Raw genomic sequence first — 24,508 nt, 5'->3', positions numbered from 1 at the left:
TTGTAATGGTGAAAAATTTATTTGGAGAATTGACCTAAAGCTAAATTATACTGCCTTTTAAAACTCTAACTTCAGTAAAATCTTTATTGTTTGTCATAGGCTTTGTTAATGTTTTCAAAGCATCTGTTCTTTTAACTCGCAGTTCTTGAATGTTCTTGACTTTTGGAATGCTTGTTATATATCCTTTTTGCTTGATTTTCCTGGCTATTATCCAGTTATTTTTTTGTAATTACCTCTTGCTCTGTCCAAAATGTGTTTTCTCTCTTGGTTTGCGGGTGCTTTGATTTTTATTTTTTTTTTCTAACTTCTAAAACCATTAAAATATTAGACTATTTTGAGATGCAGTTTTGTCTACCTTTCCTGCCCCACCAAACCTTGCAACAGAAGAGATGAGTAGGGTGGGAGGGAAAGCCTGTAAGGCAAAGACAAAAGTTCTGGGGTTACTTATTTTCAAACTGCATTTCCCTTTGTGGGGCGTTGACCCTGGGCAGCAGCCAGGCACCCACCCAGCCTCTTGCTCCCCCCTGTCTCTTGAGGAATGGGGAGAAAATAGAAGGAGGACAAAAAGACAAGTCAATCAAGTTAGTGAGTGTAGAAGGGGAAGCAAAAGCTGTGCGTGCAAGCAAAGCAAAGTAGGGAATTCATTCACTTCTTTCCTTCAGCAGGCAGATGTCCAGCTGCTCCTGGCAAGCAGGCCTCAGGGCACTTAACACTTGCTTGGGAAGACAGACTCCATCACCACAAGTGTTCCTATTTCCTTCTCCTTTCCCTGAGCTTTTATTCCTGAGAAAGCTTTTTGTCCTCCATAAGCTTAGAAATGGTTTTCCAGGATTAGTTGCTATCCCAAGGAATATAGTGAGTCTCACTGGTGTGTAGTTTTATGGCTTCTCCTTCTTGAGGAGAGGCATGACATTTGCTTTCTCAGGGTTGTCAGAAGCTGCCTCTAATTGCTGTGTTGCAAAAATAATGGAGAGTGGCCTTGCAGTGACATTGGGCAACTCCTTCCCTCAACACTTGGTGCATCCCATCAGGATCCACAGACTTAAGCATATCTCATCTGTTTGGTGTACCCTAGCCTGATCCTTCTGAGCTCAGTCTTCCTTGTTCCAGACTTACCTCTCTTGTTATCTTGACATCTGGTATCCCTAGCAGCAAATCTTACTGAAATACCAAGGCAAAAAAGGCATTCAGTACCTCAGCATTTTCCATTTTTTTGTGTCACCCCTCATGTAGCATCATTCAGACAATTTTTCCCAGTCTTACTTTTACTGCTGGTCTTATTGTTACTCTTCATGCTCCTTGCCAGATTCATCTTCAGTGTTAGAGTTCATGAGTGCATTGAGCATGCTGATTAAATGCCTTTTCATAGGGAGCAGTCAGTACAGTGTCAGCAATGCTTTGCTGCAGCAGCAGACTGAAGTTTCTGGGGAATCTAGGTCCCTCAGCACCTAACTGAAAGGGTTCCCAGAGTCATGTTATGTTCAGCTTTTCAGAAGCTTCCTGGCAACATTTCTTCCCAAAGACATGAAAGGAAGGAGATCCAGCAGTGGAGGAGAGATTCTTTTGTGACTTGAAAGGTGGAAGGGCTTGAAGGTGACACTGCAGAATGGACAAAAAGCCTGTACCTTTTAGCTTCTTGAAAACATGTGGAAAATTGACTTGAAATTGTGTGTATGTGACATTTTTTGATCCAGGAGTTCATACAGGCTGCCAGCTTAGGAGTTGTTAACAGCAGTTCTAGAGAGCAGTATGGTCATAGAAAAACAAGAATCTTGTCAAAGGGTTCTATACTCTCTTTATAAATTTTATTTTGTCTTCAGAGCTTCTCCTGAGCATGTTTCTGCCCTTGAGTGAGTAATCCTGAACATACTGTCTACTATTCCATAAGCATCTCTGGTCTTTTTCTTGCAGGTTGTTTTCACATTGTCAGCTAATTTAAAAATGCAGTTCCATGATGAAGATGTACCATGTCTTCCCTAAAGTCAAAGGGTGGTTCATGTATCTCTCTTGTCATTGCTGATTTCCAAAAACACCAAAGAAAAACCCCAGGCATGGACCCAGGAGAATTTGGAAGCAAATGAATTTAACTGGCTCTAAGGCTGAGCTTAATGTGGATGACACTAGCCTTAAATTTAACTAGTATGTTGCATTTGACTAAAAAAAGGTGCTAGATGGGAAAGCACAGAGTGGGTTGGTTGTCATAGAAAAGATGCTGCTTCTGATATAAGAGATTCTCCTTGTACTGCTCCAGGAACTTGCTTCTGTAATCTTAATTTGTGTTCTTGTCCTGCTTATTCCATCTGTTTTTGTATAAGATTTGCATTTGCACCTTGCATATACTTGGCTTTTATTTTCCATGGTGTTGGAAGATTCATGGAAGTCACATTATGATAGGTTTTCTTATTGTAGCTTTTAAAGTTTGGTGTTTTTCTTTCAACGTAGCAATTCCTTAATCTCACTATAAGGCTAACTTAAGTTCTGATGGCTTCTGGAGGAAGGCATTGAACAGAATTTGTTACATAGTGACTAAAATAAGCTGCATGTGCAGTAATGAAAAGTTTACTTCTCACAGCCTGCCTGTTCTTTAGATGTTTTTCTTTACTCTTTGTCGGGGCTGTCTTTCAGGCTTTCTTCTCTCTTTGCTCTTCTCTCCTTTCATGATTATTACCTTGCTGTCTTTAACTTTCTTGGTCTTTGTGCTTTGTCTACCTCATTGTAGCTTATGCTTGTCTCTGTTCTTTCACCTGTGCTCAAGTCTGTTTCCACTAAAAATTGGCTCTCAGGTTATGGCCCAGTGACTTGATGAGAGAATACATAATACTGGGTATTTCAAGTCTATTAGTAAAAGTCTGACTTCAGAACAAACTATGAAACCTGAGTTCTTCCTCAGTTTTGTTCTTTGACGTGTGTTTCTGTTTCTAACTTGATCAGTTACAACTGGAAGATGATCAGGGCGTGAATTTGGGACTTGAGAGCAGTTTAACACTTCGCCGTCTTCTAGTCTGGACATACGACCCCAAAATAAGGTTAAAGACCCTTGCAGCACTTGTTGATCACTGTCAAGGTCTGTTTAACATTAATTTAATATTTCTGGGGATTTTATATAACTGAGTAGTTGTGCATGCTAGAGGTGGGTATCAATAATATTAGTGCTTGTTTGGACTTCTTTTTTTTTAGAAAATTTCAAGTAGGTAGTTCAGATTCTCCCTCTTTTAGTTTAAACAAATGATGACAAATTATAGTGCTGTGTTGATACATTCAGACTTCTTACTTTTTTAAGACTAGAACGTGCTCAAAAAATTCAATTTTAAGCATGCACTTTTTATGCTATTTTCAGTTACTTAATATTTTTCAGAGAATGGTACAGGGAAAAAGCCCTACTAATATGTTATGAAATGGTTGACTTTGTTTCTTCACTATATATGAGTATTATGCAATTTCTCTATATACGATGGCATAGAGGAGTCATTAGTAACTTGTCTTCAGACTCATGTGAAACAACAAAACTTTGCAAATCTGCAAATACTGTGATTTTGTTGGCAATCCACAAGAAGATGCTGGGGAGAGTGATGTTGGAGTTTACCAGAACTTTGACCAGTAGGTGACTAAGCTGACCAGTAATTGATGTTTCTCCCTAATTGTACTTCAGATTTAAGATTATAGCCCTTCAGAAAGAGCATCTTAGCCAAAAAAAAGCCTACAATACTTGCTTTACCTTAATTATTGGAATTGTTAACAATTTTTTTTTAATGGGCTTTATTTTTAAGACATTCATGAAAATCTTGAGCTGCATGGCCTCTGCTGCAAGGAAGTGGTAAGCTGTGGAGCATAGCAGCAAAATCAAATATTCAGTCTATTTTTTAACTTTATTTTTCACAGCCTCTTACTTTACAATTACAAGAAGACAGGAGATATTCCCTAATGGGGCTATGAGGGCAACTATAATCAAGAATCATGAAAACCCTGTTTGTGTGCATGTATGCACACAGAATATCTGAGAGTGTCAAGTACAGGAGAGAAGGAAAACATTCTAGGGCTCCTTTAATGCTTCTCTGGAAGCGTAACATCAACTTCTGTGTGTGATCTAATGCCTTGAATTTTGCATTCCTCTAAGCTGCCATAAAGTAGACAGATAACTCTGCTTAATGCTTTAGTGAGATTAATAATTCATGCCCTAAAACCTAGGAATTCCCTGTTAGCAATAAAAAAATCTACTTTTGCTACATTTCAGAGTTGCTCTTTAGCAAGCTCAATGTGACAAAGGGGTATCTAAAATCAGTGGCTGCTAAATTTAAATGGGGTGCATATAGTTTTCCTTCAAATGTTTCTGTTCCTTTCTTCTTACAGGGAGAAAAGGTGGTGAACTAGCCTCAGCAGTTCATGCCTATACTAAAACAGGAGATCCCTACATGAGATCTCTGGTTCAGCACATTCTTGGCCTAGTATCCCATCCTGTCCTGAACTTCCTGTATCGCTGGATTTATGATGGAGAGCTGGAGGATACATACCATGAGGTAATGTATATGCTACAGTAAATACTTCATCTCTTTGCATTGTGGTGTGATAACCTGTGGGAAGCTTAGAGGAGAATTTGAAAAGTAGAGTGTGATGAAAATATATAACATGAGTAAGCAATACGCACAATAACCTGAAATCCCATTGTCTTAATGAATTCTTCATGAATTTAATATCTGCAGTTGCAATGTGTTGTCTTCAACTAATCATATGCTGGGTCTGGTTAGTAGAGTCAGAATGGTGTACTGACAGTAAGTCCTTGTTTCTGAAGACAAAATAAGTCCTCGGTATCTTTTCTTGCTTACCGTAACAACAGTAATGTATCCAGAGTTCTTTGTAACTGTTCAGAATGCAAGCCTTGTATTTGGAATGAAGCTCAGAATATTTTTCTCAGACTGCATACTGTTATCTTTGATAAATAAGCTCAGTCTGTCAAACTGGGTAGAAGTGGTTTATAGCTCCAGAATTGAAACTCTGCAAAGTTATTTGTTGTGACTTCTGTAACATCAAGTTCCAGTAATTGTCCTTTTTCTTCTTGGAAATACTTTGTATGCTTTTCTGAATTCTCTCAACACTTTCCTATCTCCAATCAGCACAGTCTGTTTAAAGTGATTATATTTTTTTCTTAATTTTTTTTTTGTTACAAGAAGCCAAATAATCATTTTTTTAAATTATTCGAGCGCTTCTGAGACAAATCTGAGTAATTTTACTTGAGAGTCAAATATGCTGTCTGTTTTCTTGGAATGTCCTTATTTTGGTCAAAATTTAAGTGAGTGACAGTGGCAGCTGATCTTTAAGGTCAGAATTGTGTAAAATGTATATGAATATATTTTTAGAAGTGTAAAATACTTTTTTTTCCAGCTATTCCCCAGATATGAGGTTTTGTCTTTTTTGAATCTTAGGTAGTTTGTAAGCTCTAACCTCTGCATGTGCACTGGAAGAGCGTTCTTAATATTGAAAATTATTGTTGAATGTATTGTACTGAAAGCTATAAATTTCATATGATAGACAGTTTTGAACAAAGACAATTGGCAATTCTTGGGGGAAATGGTAATTGGAGGCAGTGAAAAGAGTTTGTGTCCAGAAGATAGGTATATTGTTTGACAAGATGAGGACATAATCCATCCAAACTTCACTTCAACAAAACTAATAAAGTCGTTTTAGTTTTTTACAAATGAGGGGATTCTCTTGGGTGGAGTTGAGAGACTGGAACATTTGACCATATCAATTGCAAAATTATTTTGGGTTTTTGCTTTTCTTGTATTTTTTTTCCCCTCTGCATCTGTTAAAATGGGAGAAATAATATTTGAAACTATAGGTTAGAGTTTACATTAATCTTTTGCTTTAAATATTTATTTCAATCTTCAGTTTTTTGTAGCTTCAGATCCTACAGTTAAAACTGATCGGTTGTGGCATGACAAATACACTTTGAGGAAATCAATGATCCCATCTTTTATTACAATGGAGCAGTCAAAAAAGGTATGAATCTAAAAGTTCATCTTCTGATGATTTGTTTACCCTGTGCTGCTGCTTAGATTTCTATTGAGAAAATAGAGGCCAAATTTGACAAAAAATAATCTTCTCAAGAATTTTAGAATTGTGTGCTGAGGAAGGCTATAGGACTGTTTCTCCTTTCCATTCTCTAACTGTTAAACTTGGAGGATCTCAGGTAGGGGGAAAAGAAGTTTAAAAATGTATTTAAAACCTTTTCATATTAGCACTGCTATTCTAAAATGCTGTGGTTGGGATTGTGCAACTAAGAGCACAGAAAGATGACAAAATATCTTGTCGTGGTGGTTGTGGATGGCTTCTTTGTTTGGTATTTTATTTTTTTTCTTATAAGCAAATATTTTTTTTAAAAAATCTTGTTTTGTTCAGGTCCTTTTAATAGGAAAATCCATAAACTTCTTGCATCAAGTTTGTCATGACCAAACTCCATCCACAAAGATGATTGCTGTTGCAAAATCTGCAGAGTCTTCAAAAGATGGTACAGTATTAATGTTATTCAGTATTTCCCCTTTGGACTGACCTCCCATACTCTATGTGGTTTAGACTGTAAGCTGGATGGCGGGGTGGAAAGGAGTACAGAAATCCCATCTGCCTTAAAGTATAGATAAATTAATGTATACTTGTTTTTTACAAAAGATGTATGTTGATGCATGTGTATAATTTTGTTAATTTGATAGGTTTGCTGGATGATTGTTTATGTACTGAATTAGTGAATGAAACAATTTTAAAAAGTTTGCCTTTAGCTGCCTCGGCTGGGCTGGGAGCAGGGATATTCTTGAGTGCTGCAATAAGGATTTAGTATGTTTACTTCTCATCAAATATACTCCATCATACAATTCCATAATATTCAGTTAATTCTGTGGTCGAAAAATAAAGATGCTCAGTTAGTTGTAAATAATGGAATAAGCAGTAAAAACAGAACAGAAGCCTTTCTAGCCTTTCTGTAAATGCACTATATCAATATGTCAGAAAGTAGGTGGAAGGTTAGTAAAATTCTTTTTGAAGATTACCTAAAAATGGGATTGCCATTCATCCAACTGATGGACATGGAACCAAAACTTAACTGTTAAATTCTTTCAGGTAATTTTGTTTTATTTAGAATAGAACTCAGTGAATGAGAACTTCTATACCATTTGTGGTTTATTTTTTGGTGGCATATTTGTTGCAATGAAATCAACATTATTATGATGAAAGGTAGCAAATAGTAAACATCTAAACCAAGGACACTTGGTCTAAATACTAAGCAAAGAATGTGTAGGATGCTGCTACATCTCCAAGAAAGAGCAGATTGCTGCCTTCTGGTGGAAGGGGTAATTTGCTACTGTAACTTCTTTTGATAACTTGTTTAATATACCAAAGATAGTCTAACTGTTGAGATATAGCTCGCTGAGATAAATGTTCTGATGCTAATTTAAATATTTTTCTGTCAAATTATTGTTTTCAAAGAACATACTTAACATTTTATAACATAATAATACTTATATATGACTTCAAAGCTTGTGTATATGGGGTTGTTAGGTTTAGATTTGTTGGGCTTTTTTCACCTCCAAATAACCTTGGATTAGTTTTAGTATTAACTCTTCATAGTGTGGGCTTCTGGCATGAGTACCTCCGTGAAAAACGTTCTAGTGATAAAATCCCATTCATATCTGGAAGAATATGTCTTCTAATGTGATTTTTGTACCATGTTCAGTGCTTGCTAGTCAAAGATAAGCCTAAAGTGCAGAAAGGGGTCAGGGTTAAGTGAATAAGGGCTGTAAATGCATTTGAACAATCATCTTGCCAGCTACTCCTGGAAAAAAGGAAAAAACCATTCTTTAGCTGCACTACTTTCACCACTTTATACAGCATTTATGACCACGCTTTTCCAATATTTCTTTAAGTTTGCACTTGTTTCTCTCTCTCCTTGATTGAATGGAAGATCTGCACAAATAAAGGCTTCCTATTATGTAGGGGATGAGAGCTTCAAAGCACACCTACATTATCCTAAGTGCTGAGAATAACTGTTTGAGACAGAAGTGTAGTTTTAGAAATATATTACTCTATCTGCAGTGTGCTGAAGGCGTGCTGAGCTTACTGGTGGCAGTCTAATACCTCATGGTATTGCACTGCTTTAATTCTGCATGAAACTGCATTTTTGTTTAGGGTATTTTGCCCATTAATCCTGAAAGATCATTCTAAGTCAGGGATGTTGGGAATGCTTCCTTTTGTGCTTGTTTGTGCCATCTAACAGTATCCTGAAAGTCCCTTTAGATAATTACTTATTATTAAGATAATGGAAAGCTAGGATGCCAGCCTGAGTTCTGGATGCTTTTTCTCATTTTAAATCTGAACATTTCATGGGATTGGCTGTATTATTTATTTCTTTCATTTGCTTTGGAACCTTAACTATCCTCTTTCCCCAGTTTCCTTTTGATGCTGAAATAATTGTGGTGTGGAAAACTGTCTGAACATGTATTAAAACAAGAAGTCTGACGTAACTGTGTAGAAGTTGGTCATCCTGCCTGGCAGAGAATTGTAGCATTTGGGAAAGAGGAACAGTAAAAAAGGCCAATAAAGTGACCTCAGCTCTAACATGTAGCTGTCTGTAGTTTGGGGACTTCTGGACCATGAATGACACTATATCCACTATGACCTGCCTGTCAGTGATTTTAGTCTGACCCTTTCTTTATCCACTTCTGGCTCTTCACTGTTCTGAGATAATTTTGCACAGTTTTCAAAACTTGTGCCTAAGCCTTGTGTTTGTTGATGTAAACAACCTTTTTAGCAGTTTTGCATGTCAGACAGGAATGCTGTGTTTTGCCTGTGCTGGGGGCTGTGTGTGTATGCAGAGGTGGTGCATTACAGCTACAGATGTAAACTTGACTTTCCAGTCTGAGGTAAAGGGCTGTGGCCAGATCACTACCTTCAAGGCAATAGGATCAGTACTAAGGAGAGGGGAAAGACTGCTTTTTCTGCTTGAGATAGTAAGAAATTGAGACTGGTCTGTGTATCCCAGAGCTACTGCTTAGACACACACACCTCTGTGTGAGTGGAGACAGGCCCAGCATGCCTCACATGCTGGGCTGGCTATAGACAAGCCAGGGAGTTGCCTGCTGGCTTTGCTTCTGCCTTGAGCCAGTGCTAGGCCCAGCCTCTGTATCCAGAGGCTGAAGAGATCAACTGGTGATTCTTTGTGGCTTGGCCTTTTCCTTCTCTTGTTTTGCCTGCAAAGCTTGCAGCACCTTGAGCAAAGACACTTGCACTTACTGCAGGCTGTATTAATTCTCACATCCCTAAGGTTGATATGTGCTGCTTGACTAAGTAATATTTCTCTAGTCAAAGGATTTTAAGCACAGCAATGTATTATAAAAGTGTCATCTCTTTGACATCTCTTGAACTTTTTGTGTCTTACGGAGAGTTTCACTGGTTACTGAATGATAGTTTGGAAATTTCCAAGAATGTCAGTGAACCAGACTTTTAGACTTCCCTTCTTAGAGTGAATTCTTTATTAGAGCCACTGGTTATTTTTTTCTATTCATAAGCCTTTTATTAATTGAGTAGTTCAAGTGGGAGTATATTCTTTAATGCTAAAGAAGGTCTGAATCTTATGATAGCTGGCAATCCAGTGTTTGGAGTATTGCTCCATATTGCCTGAAGAGGCCACAGTTGCTATCTCATAACAATTTTACTGGAGTTCCTTTCTTGATGAGCTTCTCGTTGTAGAAAACAGTGAAATAAGCTTCCTACTACTTTCTACTGCTTCCTGCTTTCTGTCCCCAAACTGCCATGCATAAAAGATGGAGAGAAAATGTCAGGTTGCTGGCTGTCCCCCACATAACTCCAGCACATTCCCTTTTCTCTCATTCTCTTATCTATGGAAGCTCTCTTCTGTTGAGTGTTTTAACAGTCTGATTCTTTGATTTATTTTTCCCCACACCCTTAGAAGTGCCTTCTGATTTAGATTCCGCCCATCAAAGGTTTTTCCTAATTCTGGGCTTTTAGAGTTCGATAAATGATTTGATTTGTAAACTGCAGCATTTCAGCAAGCTTGAAAATCCCCAACTTCTTATATACATAACATGAGCTTCAACTGGCAAGTACAGTCTGGGCACAGATTCAAAGTAATGTTGTTGAAGTGCTTTAGACTTGCTTTCGCCTTGGCTATGGCAAATGTATAACACAGTGGGTCAGAAGAAATGGCAGTTTTTCTGTTTGTGTGTTTCAACTCCAAAGCTTGTTTGCTTCAGTTTTTGAAAAATACTAACTTAATTTTTATTTTTATTTTCTTTTAGCTGCTGATTTGTTCACAGATCTGGAAAACGCATTTCAAGAGAAAATTGATGCAGCTTATTTTGAAACCAGCAAATACCTGCTGGATGTTCTCAATAAGAAGTACAATTTGCTGGAACACATGCAGGCCATGAGGCGCTACTTGTTACTTGGTCAAGGAGACTTTATCAGGCATTTAATGGACTTGCTCAAGTAAGACAATAGGAAGGGTAATTATGTTCAATTTCTGATAATTCTGTGCATGATCAGCACAGAAACTGTTTTGCTTTTTGAAGAGGACCCTCTAAGTACCTTGTTCAATCAAATCTTTGAGTAATAACTTTAAAATTCAATTTTGGGTTTCGTTTCTTTGACCCTGAGGATTAAAACTTGTTCTTCCTTTTTGATAAGTGGTACATACAGTACCATTTGACAAAGTCTTGAAAAGTTGTACTAATACAGATATCTTTATGTTGGCCCTGTGACAGCTTCGAGGATGTTGGCACTTCTCTTGGTCCTGTCAGCAAATTTCAGCAGAAACATTCTGCTTCTGATGCTGCTGATGAGCTTGGCTGGAATTATAGGCCTCTATATTTTGGAGGTGTTTGGTCTAAAACATAGTGTCAAAACCTTCAGAGTAATTTGAAAAATCTATTTGATTCCTCACCAGCTTCTGTTTCAAGCATCCGGTGCACCCACAGCTACTGAATCCAATTCTTTAGGATTATTTGCAAGTTCATTTTTACATGCTGGTGCTACTGATGAAACTTCTTCCATCAAAAGCATTGGCTTGCAAAGCTTTTCTTTGATCCAGAAGGCAGGCTTTGTAATAAGGCTTTCATTAACTTGTTTGTAAATCAAAATCAACAGTATATGACCATGCTTTTTAATGTGAAGCCGAGTGAGGTTGATTTGTGGAGTCAGTATTACATTTGAGACAGAAGGAGTGAGAAGTTTTCCAGTCTTCTCCTTTTTTTAGGGACAGAGAGTATTACAAGAGTTGCCTGTTGCAACTCTTTGGAAAGTTGAAGTTACATAGATGGGGTGGGTTTCTGTCTTCCTGCCAGCACTTCTGAGCCTGTGAGATGGCTATCAGTAAGTTTCTCAAAACTGAAGTGAAATTATTGGTTTGATGTGCTAATGATGTAATCTGCCTCATTTAAGATTTGAATGCAACTCAAATTACAGACTAGCTAAACTAGCAATCCTAGTAACTTCAAATTACTGGCATTAAATGAGGATTAAGTTGCTCCTCATGCTCATATTCAGGAGTGTAGCTGCATGTGAATAGGCATATTCTGCTCATACTCTGTGCAAATATCTTGCTCACTGATTTTCTTCATGATGAAGTCTGAAAGAGTAATAGTTTTGAATTTCGGTTAGAAAAGGGTTTTGCTGTATGCTGCAGTTACTGCTGAATTGCTGCTGCAGAGTATTTCAGTAATGTGCTATGGCTGTTCCATAACCACAGGCCAGAGCTTGCACGTCCAGCTACAACCTTATATCAGCATAATCTGACTGGAATCCTGGAAACAGCGGTGAGGGCCACGAATGCCCAGTTCGATAATCCCGAGATTCTCAAGCGATTGGATGTTCGACTTCTGGAGGTCTGTTGTGTCATGGTAACTCTGGTCTGAAAGATGCCTTTGTTTGTGTGTATACATGCAGACATCTGTATGAAACAGTTTGCATATGTGAATACATTTCCCCCTTCCTTTCCACTGAAGTTTACTTTGAGTAATATAAAGGTCATTTAATAAGTCATCATCTTTTCGCCTTCTATTGTCTATTGTCTATTTGTTTTTCAAGATGTGGATTTACAGCCATTGACAATATAAGGCTGAGATATGGGGCCTAACAGAAATTGATGCTGGTGGTGCTAATTAAAAGAATTTGGGCAGGAAGGGGCAGGCTGGGGTGTGTGCCTCCTTCTTGCCTCTAGTTAAGAAAAAGAGAAGCAATGAAAGCACATTTCATGGAAGAGGCCTGTGGTAAGAAACTTGAGTTAATTTGAAATCTTCTATCCCTGAGGTGAGACTTCAGTGATGAACTGTAGCATCTGAAATAAATCTATTTCAGATGCCAAAGAAATTTGTCCTTACTGGTATTTTCATTTACTAGGTTCAGTATTGCAAACATCAGTATTTGTGTGAGATCAGCCTCACCCTTGTATCACACAGTTTGATCCATTTTTGCCTAATCTGCTACTTTCAACAAGAAACTCCTGTATCTCTTGTTGGTGTGGATGCTTGTTTGCTCATAGGCCCTTCAGAATGAAAGAGTAAGCAAGTGATGCTCATCTTCAGCTTTAGTATGCTCTGATTGTACACTGACGGTACCATATCTTTTTAATACAGGTCTCTCCTGGGGACACTGGATGGGATGTCTTCAGCTTGGACTATCATGTTGATGGGCCAATAGCAACGGTAATATCATACACTGCTGGCTGTGAATGTGTTTTGGGTGCTGAATTAAATTGCTATGGGTTTTGTTATTTAAGTAACCTTTTTTTGTTCTGGAGTGTGAAATCAGATTTTTTTTTTTTTCATCTAGGATGTACCCACTGTATCAACAGTTAAGCAAAAATCTCAGTTCTTATCAGTTAGTGTGAGTGCTGAAAAGCTACATTTAAAACAATCATTACTGAAAATCAGTAATTAATTTGTTCCAGCACAGTTTTTAGCAAGGACTTAATAAATTGAGTGCTCCTATTCTTTTATAATTACTCATCTGTAGATACTAATTTGGGAAAATTTGAAAGGAACTGAGGAATGTATTTGTGGAGAACTTAATTATGCTGTCTAAATGGCATTTGATAGGTAGTTGCATTGTTTATCTGAATGTATTTAGCCTCTATAAAGAACTTTTTTTTTAAGCAGGACAAACTGAGTTTGACCAGCAGAAGGAATTTTCTTATGCAGTTTCAAAATAGGCTTAGGCTTAGTTTTATTCACCCCTTCTTACACTTCCAGCAGTGCCTTGTTCAGCCCTCAGGGAGGGATCTTTCCAAAATCTCTGGGATTTCCTGGAAACTTTTTTTTTTACAATATTTACCAATAAACTGCATAGATCAGATAAGATGAACTGTGAAGTTGTTCTTGGTACTTCAGGACATACCGTGTGTCTATTAATTTGTACTGGTATTTTCTTTGTTTTGTAGGTATTTACACGTGAGTGCATGAGCCACTATCTAAGGGTATTTAATTTCCTTTGGAGAGCAAAGAGAATGGAGTATATTCTTACTGATATATGGAAAGGGCACATGTGCAATGCAAAGCTTCTGAAAAGTATGCCAGGTGAGAGGTGTCCAGATGGATGACATGCTTGTAAAATGGATACAGATGACTGCATCTTATTTTAAACTGCATGTTAAGAGGGAAAAGAGTGTCTGATGAATTATGTACAGATTAATTTTGCATTTTAGTGCTCCTCTTGACTGGCTGTTTAATGGTAGATGGTGGTAAGGATGGTCAAAGTAAAATAACATAATTGTAAATAGAAGTTTCCTATCTGTTGTTTTACTTAATCATTGATTCCTGTCTTGAAAAGCTGCACTAATCAAAGTATTTTTATGCTGGCCTGGTTGTGAGACTGTAAGTCTTCCATCCCTTTGTATTCATCTTCCTTGATGCCTTCTTATTTGTACCCCGTGTCTCCCTCTTTCTTATGCTGTCTGTTAACTATTAAGTCTCATGCATGCACAGTTCTGAGTTTACTAGTTTTACCTTTACTTATTCCCTCTGCTTTTGTTTAGCTAAGAACAGAAGAGGCTAAGAAGAGAAAGATGTTTGAGAAGAAATAGGAAAGCTCTGAAATGTAGTGGCTCCTGGTATATGTTTCATGGACCAGGACTTTTTGATCCTATTTCTCAGCTAGAGAATATAGCCATATTTGTGAGCATCTGTACTGGCTCACTCTTGAAATTTTTTTTACATCTATCTACATGTCTTTCAGTAAAAAATAACTATTGAGAGTTACCCTTTATTATGGCATAGTAATACTTAAAAATTTATTGTTTTATAATTAAGAATTTCTGGTGGGTGGGAGAGGACACCTGGCCTCAGAATGTCACTGCTGCTACCATCTAAGATTCGTGGCTGTGTTATGCAGTATTCAATATAGTGAAAAGAATTTACCAAGCTGATTTGTTGTTGGCTCTGCTTGTCCTTGCAGTCTTTAACATGCTGTCTCTTTGGATTTTTTACAGAGCTTTCTGGTGTGCTGCATCAGTGTCATGTTCTGGCATCAGAAATGGTCCATTTCATTCATCAAATGCAGTATTACATTACATTTGAGGTATACTCTACCCACACAATTAATTACTTAGAAAATGAAGTACTTGCAATAGTCTGTGTGTGTTGTGTGTCTTAAATTTCAACGAGCTTGTCATCTAGCAAATCAAAAGAGCCCAATCCTGTATCATTGCTCCAGGTGCTTGAATGTTCATGGGATGAACTCTGGAACAAGGTCCAACAAGCACAGGACTTGGATCACATCATTGCAGCTCATGAAGTTTTTCTGGACACAATCATAGCTCGGTGCTTGCTGGATAGTGATTCCAGGGTGAGTCTTCTCCTTTGCATGTAATTGTAACTTTATGATCTTGGCATATATGTCAGGAACAACCTTCTTTAACATTGTAGGGGCAAAGGGAAAAGTAATTTTTATTCCACTGATGTAAGATTTTATAATGGTGGTTCAGTACCTACTGCCCAGACATAGGAACACATGTTGATAATAAAGCTTGCTGTAGTGTGGGCCAGTTCTTTTTCATCCTGAGAAGCTGTGTGAGCATGGAACAACTGGCTTAGGGCTTTGCAGAACATTCTCTCCAGCTGTGTAAAAAAGATTTTTTTTCTTTTAGTTTTTTTTTTTTTTTTTACTTTTTTCTTTGCTCCTTTTCTGGAGAAGGGTGGTAACTTAAAACTCTTGTGCTGTACAGCTGTTTAATTATTTTGTTACCTATCTCACAGGTACTTCTCAATCAGCTTCGAGCAGTTTTTGACCAGATCATTGAGCTCCAGAATGCCCAAGATGCAATGTACAGAGCTGCTCTGGAGGAGCTGCAGCTGAGGTTGCAGTTTGAAGAGAGGAAAAAACAGCGTGAGCTTGAGGTACAAGAAGGACATTTCTAGAATGTGAAAATGAATGGAGGCTTTTGATATATGGAGGATTTTAGATACCATTTAGCAGTGCAGTAAAAATGAGAAATGTAGTTGGGACAGATGTAAAAGTCATCAGAAATTGCTGGTGACTTCAGGCAAAAGGGCTGAGTGGTGTTTTTGATTTCTGTCTTGCCCAAAATCTGAGTTGATTTTTCTAGTGGACTTTGGAGGATGAGAAATTTTGGGCTCTTTTAGATGAAGTAAATGGAACCCAAAAAATGCTGTAGCTCCATGTCTGCCTCCTTGCTGCAAGACTGACATGCAGTGTTGGTGTGAGACTTGCCTTGCTAATAAACCTCTTATTTCTTTTATGTGCTGTATAACCACTAAGGGGGGGTCTCATAGTTTCCATTTTGGAGGCTCTGTGTTTGTCTTTCTGTGGCAATGGTTGGTTTTTATAAACCTGATGTAGCTGGGCAGAAGGTGGCCCAGTTAGCAACTTGAATCATGTGATGCTTCACCTCTCAACTTGTTTGGTTTCTGTGTAGGGCAAGTGGGGTGTAACTGCATCAGAAGAGGAAGAAGAGAACAAGAGGATCAAAGAATTTCAAGACTCAATACCTAAAATGTGCTCACAGCTGCGAATACTCACTCACTTTTACCAGGTGCCTCTTAAATTATATTTTTCTAAAATATGCTGAGCTTTGTGTGGAAATGAATTTCAAATATTGAGTAGATGGAACTTCTGTATTCATGTGTGTGCAGTTTGTGGAGCTAGGTCTTTGTTTTTTCCTTCTCTGCTTATAAGCCTGTGTTCACTGTTGGTTAGTAGTCAAAGGTTTTGTGATCATTTATATTCCCCAAAGGAGAGGAGTCTTTTCATGTAAGTTGTCTTCTTCCTCCAGTAGCAAAAGTAATAGCTATCTTTTGGTGTAGTCTGAGGGGTAAAAAATAGAGTTCCTTCTCCATTCCTTTTTTTTCCTCACAGTCTTTGCAAGTCATTGCTATTAAAGACTGCAGAAAGTTTCTTATTAAGGACCTGACACTTAAAATTAAGCTCACTGGGGGTGGGGGGCAATGGATAAGATGTTTGGGGTAACATGTTCAGGCTTTCTTCTGTAAGTAATTTATTCTGGCTTTGTCTTTATTTGTTGTGTCTGATGCTAAAGCTACCATTCCCCAGAAAAATGAGCGTAGGCCTTTAAATGTAGGTTGTAAATAAATTATGGTTTATGTGCTCTACAAAATTGCTACAATTTGGCAATGTAGGTTTTGCCTCCTTGGACTGTATTCATTCTGAGCCCTATTATGGATTTTCCAAACAGGATTTCCAGCTTTGGTCACCTTTGGAAGTAATGGAGTGCTCTAGTTATGAGCATGTTCATGTTACTATTTACTGGAGATTAGGAATGAGCTCTTCCAATGAGTCTTCCCATCCTCCCAGAGTCCTCTCCTTTCCTGTGTCCTGTGGGGCTCCTGCAGTGGCGTGTCTAGAGCTGAATGGGAAGATGGGATGCAGAAGTGTACCTCCCACCTGCCAAGTGCAAATCCCCCTTCAAATTGCTCCAAATGCTCAGTCTAGTTGGGTCTGCAGCACTGACTGCCCTCCTGGGCATATGTTTGCTGTTCTGGGTGCCCTGTGCTGCTGTGCAAGCCATATCAAATGGGTGTGTTTGAAGCCAGCAGTGCCCGAATGCTGGCCTGGATGGCATTGTGCCTGTAACATGGACTCAAGGTGAGGTCTCCTGTTGGCACAGGTTGGATCCTGAATGCTGTCCTGAGGCACTGGCACACAGAGGCAGCTGCTCTGCAGCCTGGGAGCCTTCAGACAGATGGAGTGTGCCAGCAGGGCACAGGGAGTGGGGAACACACTTTAACAGACCAAGCTGTTTGTACTGAAGACTCTGGCCAGGCTGTTTGCACTGGAGACTCTGGCATGCATAGAAGATATTTGAAAAGTAAAAGCAAAGCTCTGGGTTTTTGCAAAAAGAGTGAATCCACCATAACTGTTGGATATGAACCCTTGTGCTTGCCTTTTCTCAGATTCTGTCTGTCTGTTTACCTGATCTGTGCACTGCCTGATATTCCTGTTCAAAACACACTGGGGATGCTTCCTTAACTGTCTCTTGGGTTTTTCTTTCCTCTTCAGGGAATCGTCCAGCAGTTCTTGGTCCTGCTGACAACCAGTTCAGACGAGAGCCTTCGGTTCCTGAGCTTCAGGCTGGACTTCAACGAGCACTACAAGGCCCGGGAGCCGCGGCTGCGGGTGTCGCTGGGCACGCGGGGCAGGCGGAGCTCGCACATGTGACACCACTGCCAGGGCCACCACGGCCACCAGCAGTGACACAGTGCAGCCAGACTGTGGCATCCATGTCTCCACTGCTGCAGACAACACGTTCTCAGCCAGTGCTTGTGTGACACTGCATAGCAGGAAGCAAAAAAAGCAGGGTTTTTTACACTGATGTTTCTAGAATTACCAGACTGTGTGGGCTGATTGAACCTCATCCAAACAACTGGTTAAACCATCCTTTTAAATAAATGCCAATTTTATTTGAAGCTTTCTGAGCTTTTTCCACTGTAACTTATATCTGTGTCAAAAACAATCACATGTTCTTTTGTTTATAGAAAGCACCATTTCCTTTTTTAATAAGAAAATAAGAAGGTTATTTTTTCTATATGTACTTGTTCTATTTGAAGAGAGCTTTTGTTAAAGCCAACAGATCAGGACCCAGACCTATTGTCCTTGTTAAGAAGCTATACAGCATTTCGTTATGCTGATTTTCAGTGTTGTGATGTGTTTGACTGTGTGAGAAACTTTGTATCAGGAGACATAAAGTTATATTTAATTTTTTTGTTGTTTTCAAAGTTAAAAACCTGGAATAAAAATTTAGTGGGGAAATTCTATGGTTACTGTACAGGAGCAAACTATAAAAGCAGAGTCAGGAGTGTGTCTGTTGCACATAAGAGCTAAAAATGAGGTTAAAGCCTCAGTGAAGGAAAGTGTTGGTCAATCTTGAGTACTTAATGTTCAAAATCAGATATGTAGAAACAAACTGACTTGGCTAATGTTGACTTCATTCTCTTCACTTTCCTATTTTTTTCATTGTAAATATTTATATATTGCTGTCCAGATGTTGGGGAGAGGGGGATTCTTCTTTTGCAAAGTTGTCATTATATCAGGTCATTTATTATGTTCCACAAGTGCGAGCTTAGAAAAATAAAAACACAATTATCTTTCACACAAGTGTGTTGCTTTTTGTAATTGAAAATTTATAATTTTTTTCAGAGGTTAAGAAAGGAGAACCTTCCAGTTAGAACAATACTGATTTATATAACCCTTCCCATTGCAGGATTTTGGTACTAGTCTTGTATTTACTGAGAGTTGTGTGCAGTTAATAAACAATTACCCTCAGATCAACCAGGTCTGGGGCCTTTTTTGCCTTTTGCCCTTACTCTGCTGGAACCCTTGGGAGTCAGAGACACCTGCCAGCCATGCAGGTAAGGCTGCTGTGAGTCATCATGGCAGTGAGCTCTGATGGGGACTGTGCTGACTTGCAGCCCTGGACTAGCTGGTTTGCTCTCTGGACCCCAGGATTCCTGTTGTGCAGGCCTCAGAATCCTTGCTTTTATTAAAAGGTGAAAGGCTTTTCACCTTGTGCCCTGCTGGTGCAGGTGCTGTCACTGGGTGTGGTGTGCAGGCAGCATTTCAGCTGTGAGCAAGGATAGCCTCTGTGAGCCAAGGGAAAGCTGGAGGATGCTGAGCTTGGCATCATAAGGTCATGGATCACTGATAGGCAGGAGTAACTCAGTTTTTGCCAGTGTGGTGGGAGCATATTGTGGAAAAGTCTGGAAGAACAGCAAAGATTATTTGGTTGTGTTTTGACCAGAACTTAGAAAAATTTTAGCTTCATGAGTGCTCATTTGGCCATGTCTTGCATAATGACATCACTAGACAAGTCAGAGGCCAGAGAGGCAGCACCAGTGTTGGAACTAGAGGACAAGTTCCAGAGGAAGGTTAAACTCTCTTTGCTCCTAGAATGAATCCAGCAGTACCCAGGAAACTCACAGTACTGGCCATGCTGGGAATGTTCATTTTGATGTGATTCTACAGCAACCTGTTGATCTGGGAAAGGTCTTCACTGCTGCAGGAGTTGCTCTGACTGCCAGGCTGAGGGGACCAGTGGGGACCTGCCATTGTCCCATGCTTCTTTGTGGGTGGACGCCTGTCTCTTATCCTCTAACCTGGCAGCTGATATGTTTATTTCAATTTACATGGGTTTTCTTGTGACAACCTCACCTCTGTCAACAGTTCCTAACAAGTGTGAGAGGAATGATCTTGTATTTCATTTGTGCCCAAAGACCAATACTGAATTCTTCATAAATGCACATAGTGACGGGCTCCTACTGCTGCACAAGTGGCTTTCCTTGTAGTGGGTGGCAGCAGCACCATGAAGGTACATTTCTGAGGAGAAATGTGAGAGATTTTCACCACTTTATTTTTCAAAAGTGAAGTTATATGCTGCAGTCAATGTTAAAGAATAATTCTTAGCAACACATTTACTATACAAGGATGTTCTTTATTTTTTAATGCACACTTCTGACTGGTAATTTCAGTATTTCTTTCTTAGAGTTACAGTGTCTGAAAATACAAATACAGCTGTGTGTCTGTGTCTCCAGCCTGGAGACACATGTTTCCAGGCTGGAACAAGCCCAGCTCCTGCTCACTGTGTCCTGTCCCAGAGCCATTGCTAACTGAGCCTGCACACTTGGACCCTTCCTTTTCAGGGTTGCAAAGGCCTAAAGAAATTTTGAAAAACTGCAGTAAAATAGAAGTGCATAAACCAAGAATAAAACTGTCACCCAATTTCAGGTGTCATACAATATGCAACACTCTTCTGGGTGAAGGGCTATCCATGTGATGCTACCAATATCATAAATGCTTTAAAAGAAAAAGAGCTGGAAAATACGTTTTTTTCTTTTAAACTACAAGGGATATTGTTCTGGTAGCTGAAGGGAAATAATATCTTAACCAATATGACCTCTGAAGAAGAAAAAGTTAAAAAACAACCCCTGAAAGTTTCATCTCCCTCTGTAAATTCTAACAGCTTGACTGTACCAGGGTACAGTATGATGCAGTTTAGTATTTTAGCAACATCCACTAGGACATGGAGAAGCTCATGATATAATGTCTTTTCCAGTGAATTAGTTATAAGCTTATGGTAGGAGATCAAGGACAGAATATAATCATAATCCAGTTTTATTTAAGTGATTCTACTCAGTCAAGGCCCTGTGTATTTTCTCCTCTTACACCACAGACAGTGAATAAACACCAAGGTCTCTCAGCCTTGCACAGGAGCAAACTGTTTATTTAAAAAGCCTAAATCTACGTGATTTGTTTTGTTAAAATTAGTTGTGGAAGGATTTTATCTTCCTCCTGTCACATATGTAAGGTGTTCATGTTTTGGACAAGAACTTTTTCAACCTTTTAAAATAGCATTCTTTTCAAGAATGGCCAATTATCTTTGGTCAATGTGAAGCTGTAACTTGCAGCATGCTACATCTAACAATGACTTTCAGTATTGAGCACATTCTTCATGTACATATATAACTTTTTAAACAGACTAAGAGTTGCAAGGTAATAAATGGTAGGGGAAAGGGAGGTATTTGGACAGAAAATTGAAGCTTTATTTTAAACATTTAGACTAAAAGATAGGAGTTGTCTGTGATCTTGCATGAGTGTTTCCTAATGCTGACCTTAGAAACAAACCGTGGCTGTACATTTGTATTCATTTCAATTTTCACCTGAATGAGCAGCCTCAGATATGACAGAATGTATTTCACACTCACATAAAGGTGCTCAGGGAGTTCTCCAAAGTGCCTCATTAATTTTGAAAATCATCTGTTGATTACTTGAAATCTAAAATGACACTTTAGCCTCTAATAAGATTCTGCTCATTGAAGAGAGGAAAAAGTTGGGAGAGCTGCATGAGATGTGCAAATATTGGCAAGTAGAGCAGGGACAGGTACAAGAACCTGTTTCAGAAGTCAGGAAATAGTTCTATCTAGTCTCTACAAGGGCATTGTAACCATTGCCTGCTCTACCCTATTTAACAAAACAAAATTACTTACTTAAGGATGATAATTATAAACAATTACAAGTAAAATACTCTTTCTTAATTTGCAGTTGTTCAGAGTATAAAGTTTCTGCCGCCATTGATTTAGCATGTATCATTCTGAGGGCTTGCTAAACCACAATTTTAAAATATAAGGAAACATTTTATTTTTATGTTGACAAGGGATACTATGACTTTAAGGTATGAACCACTCAGACTCCCTAAAGTAAAAGGCTTCCTGATGTAGTACTTTATTTTTGTTAGCTTGATGCAATGCAGTCCTTAAGGTGTGAAAATCACACATAAGGATTAACTTGATGCTTGCTCTCTTTCACCAGAAGAGCAGCAAAGGTACCTCAGTCAGTATTTATTTTCTTTCTTTTTGTTCCAAAGTTATCTTTTTGCTAATACTCTCTGACAACCCAGTACTGTCCATTCTTTCATGTCATCATTGGATTAAAACCTGAGTCCCATGTGAGTGGAAATAAGAAACTCAAGTGCAGCTGGAAAGCCAAAGCTGACCAGAGGGGGTATGGGGTCAGAGAGAACACAAAGGTCACAAGAGTTAAAGAAACCAAACTGGTGGATATTCATTCACAAAATGAGAGAAGGGCAGAGAAGAGAGCAGGAGCCCTGAAAGGCATCAAATGATGGCCAAAGAGATGCTCAGGAAATAGTAGAGAAAGAAAAACATACCAAGAAAAACCTGAGGAGTGTAGGAGGTGAAATTTCTATCACTGCACAGTTAATTCACTTTAGCTCTTTGTGGAGCAAATTATGTTGAATGTTTTCCTTCAGAAGTTATCAGAACAGCAATTAAGTTAGCTAAACATTTGGGTATAGAAAATGCAATTGGAGAGATTATTATCATCAGTCTGAATATTATAACATATGATAGGAAAAGGCTGTCACAAGGTGATTACCCCATGTATGAATTCTTCCAGTGCTGCAGAAAATGAAAATGAATTATTTGCATTTGAGTTACCTGCCTCAAGAACAAGGTAGTTAGGCATCCAGGATGCATCTCAATTCTACCATGGGGACATTCCCAAAGCTGCTCAAGGCCACTTCATCACCCTTTAAAGTTTTTCCAAAAAATTACCAAGAGAGAGGTAAAGAACACTCTTCTGCCTTGTTTTTTAAGAAGGCACTGCATTCACTCCTTAAAAAAGGGTATTTGTACTGAGTTTTACCTCTTGCTTTTGTTGAACCTGCAGAAGAGCATAAAGAAACAGAGGGAAATTACATACAGACTTGCAACAGTAACTAAAAAGCTAGCTGGGAGCTTTCCTTTAACAACCTGATGTGTAAAATAAGGTATAAAGCATATTATGACGGGTAGAAAAGGAAGAAACTAAAATTCTTTAGAAAACAGCAAGTGAACCATCAGATGGAGAGAAGTGAAATTGCGCCATTTAGTGGTGAACAGGAAGCATAAAGAGAACACAAAATGTGGCGTGGAAATGGTATTTGATGAATGAGAAAAGCATAACTTCCACTCATTGCCACTTTATTAACACAACTGAAGTTTAAGACAAAACTGGAATCAGATCCTGACTTATCCCAGAGTTAGAACACATGCACAGGTTCCAGTATTTCACAGGCAAAATGTTCAGGAAATCTAAAGAAATTACCTTCAAATAAAAAGATCTAAATAGACATTAATAACAGAATAGGAAATAATTACAAAAAAACGGTAACTGGATGGTAGCCAGGAAGCAGAATAAAATAATAAATGTTACCACTTCCTTGATTAGGACTGTAAAAGGGCAATACTGTAAATGACTCAGAAGAAATAGCTGTGTAGAAGAAGTTTACAGCTGTTTGTGGCTGGAACTAGAAGGTTTCTTACTGGACAATTGTATAATTGCAGGCTTATTTTAAGTTTGACCTTTCTCCTTTATAAAAAAAAGAACTTCTCAAAATCACCTTCAGAGGGGTAGGAAGGCACCAAACAAGACCAACTTTTTTGGTTCAGGTTTGGCAAGCTGATTTGGATGCACATTACTACTTGTAGCAGGCACCTGGCCATGCTGAGGGACTTCCAAACCTCACCAGCAAAATGAAATGTATCAGGATGCAGAACAGAAATCCTGCTGATCCCATACCTTGCCAGAGCCAGTGTTGCTGCCAGTGCAGTGTCACACGTCACAGATGAGGTGACTCTGTGTCCCTGGTCAGACCAATCTTGTGCAGTGGCTTGCAGAGCTCCAGCTGAAGCTCTTCATAAACCTCTCACATTTCCTGGACCCACTGACTCGTGCTCTTCTAGTACGTGGATACAGAGTTTGCTTTTCGAACTCAGGGACTGAAATTCCTGAAGCAGCCTTTAGAGGACAGCGGAGAATTGCAAATGGTGCATTTTCAGCTGTGGCCTCTTAATGTGGGATACTTTGGTTTTTACATGAATTAGGAGTTCTGATTCAAGGTGCAGACAAAGTAATAATGTGTGCTATATTTTTTCAAGACAAGGCTGTGACTTGTAACAGAAGTGTATTTTTATTTATATTGTAGCCTTTTCTACCAATAAGAATTTCACTTTCCATCTGGCTAAGCTGTGGCCTCACTAAATAAACAGCTGCAATGCCAAAAGGAACTCACTTCTTCAGGTTGAGGTCTCATGGAAAAGGTAACAGTGTCCCACAATAAAAATACTGGTGACCTTTTCTGGAGGCTGTGATGATCCTAACCTTTGGCATCAGGGCTTTAAATCTGTAAGCAATTTACTAGGTGGGACAAAATGTTGCGTATCTCCCTCCATGGGAAATCTTGGGTCAAATTTTAGGACAGCTTCTAGCAATAATTATACTGTAATTAGGTTTTGCTTGCAATGGCTAGAAGCTGGCTGGGGCACTTGGGCAGAGTCTCTGCTGTTGTGGGGTGCCCTGTGCTGCTGCATGGCCCCCACCATATGGGTGTTCTTGAGCTGGGTGTGATGGCATTGTGCCTGCAACACGGACTCAAAGTGAGGTCTCCATTGCTGCAGGCAACATGTTGTCAGCCAGTGCTGGTGTG

At 38.9% G+C, this 24,508-nt stretch overlaps 1 protein-coding gene across 1 annotated transcript in view; it reads left to right on the top strand.

Moving 5' to 3' along the window:
• TUBGCP3 (tubulin gamma complex associated protein 3) overlaps positions 1-18,624 on the top strand; it is a 48,900-nt gene extending 30,276 nt beyond the window's left edge. The window contains exons 10-22 of the mRNA XM_036383444.2: positions 2,932-3,064; positions 4,348-4,514; positions 5,884-5,994; positions 6,394-6,502; positions 10,299-10,488; positions 11,747-11,882; positions 12,633-12,701; positions 13,436-13,571; positions 14,483-14,571; positions 14,707-14,838; positions 15,249-15,389; positions 15,929-16,045; positions 17,530-18,624. Of these exons, the coding sequence (XP_036239337.1) occupies positions 2,932-3,064; positions 4,348-4,514; positions 5,884-5,994; positions 6,394-6,502; positions 10,299-10,488; positions 11,747-11,882; positions 12,633-12,701; positions 13,436-13,571; positions 14,483-14,571; positions 14,707-14,838; positions 15,249-15,389; positions 15,929-16,045; positions 17,530-17,688 (1,689 nt within the window). The 3' untranslated portion in view covers positions 17,689-18,624. The remainder of the gene's footprint in view (positions 1-2,931; positions 3,065-4,347; positions 4,515-5,883; positions 5,995-6,393; positions 6,503-10,298; positions 10,489-11,746; positions 11,883-12,632; positions 12,702-13,435; positions 13,572-14,482; positions 14,572-14,706; positions 14,839-15,248; positions 15,390-15,928; positions 16,046-17,529) is intronic.
• Positions 18,625-24,508: the final 5,884 nt, after the last annotated feature.

The sequence above is a fragment of the Molothrus ater genome, chromosome 2 (assembly GCF_012460135.2).
Source record: "Molothrus ater isolate BHLD 08-10-18 breed brown headed cowbird chromosome 2, BPBGC_Mater_1.1, whole genome shotgun sequence".
NCBI lineage: Eukaryota > Metazoa > Chordata > Aves > Passeriformes > Icteridae > Molothrus > Molothrus ater.
This window is presented reverse-complemented; position numbering and strand designations above follow the sequence as displayed.